The sequence below is a fragment of the Penaeus chinensis genome, chromosome 7, assembly GCF_019202785.1.
Source record: "Penaeus chinensis breed Huanghai No. 1 chromosome 7, ASM1920278v2, whole genome shotgun sequence".
Classification (NCBI taxonomy): domain Eukaryota; kingdom Metazoa; phylum Arthropoda; class Malacostraca; order Decapoda; family Penaeidae; genus Penaeus; species Penaeus chinensis.
In genome coordinates, this window is record NC_061825.1 from 37,487,991 (window position 1) to 37,490,490 (window position 2,500).

The 2,500-nt window shown below is 37.4% G+C and overlaps 1 protein-coding gene across 1 annotated transcript in view; it reads left to right on the forward strand.

Moving 5' to 3' along the window:
• The window catches only part of LOC125027017 (NEDD8-activating enzyme E1 catalytic subunit-like), a 9,242-nt gene that overhangs the window by 1,128 nt on the left and 5,614 nt on the right, over positions 1 to 2,500 (forward strand). Inside the window, exons 2-3 of the mRNA XM_047615628.1 lie at positions 535 to 686; positions 1,299 to 1,500. Coding sequence (XP_047471584.1) covers positions 545 to 686; positions 1,299 to 1,500 — 344 coding nt within the window. The 5' untranslated portion in view covers positions 535 to 544. The remainder of the gene's footprint in view (positions 1 to 534; positions 687 to 1,298; positions 1,501 to 2,500) is intronic.

A 2,500-nucleotide genomic window follows, 5' to 3' on the forward strand; every position in this document is an offset into this window, starting at 1 on the left:
AGGTACACACACATACAGGGGAGCAAGAGAGCTAGTGTACTAACAAGTATAAGAATCAGTCTTGGAAAGTGAAGGATTTATTATTGAATAAAGAACAATCTAAGCTCTATAGGCCATCTGCAAGGTTTTACATAGTGGAGGTTTATTATTCTATGTTGGAGGTTTGAAGTGTTATTATTAATGAAATTTGACAGAATTGGTAATTTTCTGATCATTTTCATAGGGTTGCAGTCGCTAGTAATGGCTTCATTTGCAGGTCTTTTGTGTTTCATAGACAGCAGAATACATTTCACCAAAACACAACTTCCAGGAAGACTAGACTGTTGTTGGTTACAGTTTCCTTTTGATAAATATACATCATGATTGCATCCAAACAACTATATTTGTTTTCACTTATTGTGATGCATCATATGATCTAATGTCATTCAGAATCATGTCTGTTGATTTTTTCCTACAAATTACTGTATGTTTCTTTGATCACAGATAACATTGATAGATATAAAGAAATATTTCTTTTTTCTTTTTTTCCATCAGTGTTGAGAACATGACAGCCATAGACTGGGGAGAGAGATGGAGTGAAGTGAGGAAGTTGCTGGAGAGGCCTGGCCCTTTCACCCATCCAGACTTTGAACCTTCACCAGATACCCTGAAAATGCTGCAGGAAAACATTAAAGTCTTGGTTATCGGTAAGAAGTGATGGTCTGTCGTGGTTTGAAAATTTATTTAAATGCTTTTCTTTTTCTCTAGGTTTAATTCACATTATCTGACATAATGTTATGAATATTTATAGGAGGGTGGGTCATGTTTCCTGCCTTATTTTGAATAATCATAGTGAAACTATGCTGATATATGCTAACTATACCCCAGCCTGCAGTAACTAAGCAGTCCACCTTGTCATGTAGTTCATGTACACTCCATGATTTTGACCTCTTGCACCTGCTCTCCATCACTATGGCTGGTAGATTGTTCCAATAGTATTATATTCTCCCCAAAATTTAATTAAGATTAAATAAGAAATATAACCCTAGTACCCTGTATTAATGAAATTATAATTTTTCTTGAGATACTGTATTTTCCCCTTAATATACCAGCTTGTTGAGGTATGCTTCTTGACTTTAGCATACAGCAGAAGGGTTATAGAGAGGCAGAATAAGAGAATGTGTATAGTTGTCTGCATACATATACATTCATATACTGTAATATACCTAACCATTTTGTCTGAATTTTTATTTTATACTAAGTTGTCATCACTATGCATCATTTTGATTTTAAGACACTGGTTTGTTATTCTATTGCAGGAGCTGGTGGATTGGGCTGTGAGCTGCTGAAGGATCTTGCACTTATGGGCTTTACAGACCTTCATGTCATTGACATGGATACCATAGACCTATCAAACTTAAATCGCCAATTCCTCTTCCGGAAGAAGGATATTGGCAGACCAAAGGCAGATGTTGCAGCGGAATTTATCAATCAGCGTATACAGGGTTGTCGGGTGACTCCGTATCCTTTTACTAATTGCTTCCGAGTGACTCTAAAATTTTATTGGTAGCTATTGATAAGCTTTGTACAGGACAATAGATTGTGAAATGCTGATATAGGTGTTTTTAACCCATTGCCGCTGGGTAAAATGAACAAAAAATGGGGAAAATGCTGTACTCATTTTCTATATCTTTGTGAAATGTCTCTGCACATAGATGGATCTGCTAGTGCTTAGCCACAAAGGATTCAATTAGTAGAACTTGTGACCATACGTGATTTGAATTGGCGGGAAAAACATATTTTTTACTAGTGCTCTAAATATCGATGGTGTTATTTTTGTTATAATCATTATAATTATTAACTGGCTCATTGGTGACTTAGTACAAGTGTAGCCATCTATGTGTGAAAACAATCAAACAAGTAACTCACAGTGGGCACAGCACGTACATACACGTCATGCTCGTCAGCATTGGGTTAAAGCTGGCTAGAATATCAGTAACAGGTATTTGGACATAGGGTATAAGACAATTATAACCTTTACAATTACTGAGGCATTACACTGCCCAGCATACCAGGCAAGCTTCTTACTCACATCCTTTTGAAACTTATTAAAAATCACCTACTGAGGCACCAGAGGATAGAGTTGTCTGGTTTCACTCCTGGGAAGTCCACAGTAGACCATTTTCTGGGGCTTTGAGTCATTGTAGAGCACCATCTAGATGCATTTAGCAATGGGTTTAGAGGTCTCCTGAACCAATCAGTCACACAGAGCTTTATGTGCCTTGGTATTGTAGTCTGTGACTTGGTTGTCAGACCAGGAAGTCAGTAAATGGATTGGTATGACAGCAAGTGCCATAAACTCTGTAATCAGAGTATTTAGAGATGCTGGTACCCTGTACAAAAGGACCAAACTACACATCATCAAGGCCCTGATACTGCCATTTTTGCTCTATAGAAGTGAAACCTGGATGCAATCTTGTGCCCCTGGAATTCTTCTTGATGCCTTTTGTAAATGATCCTT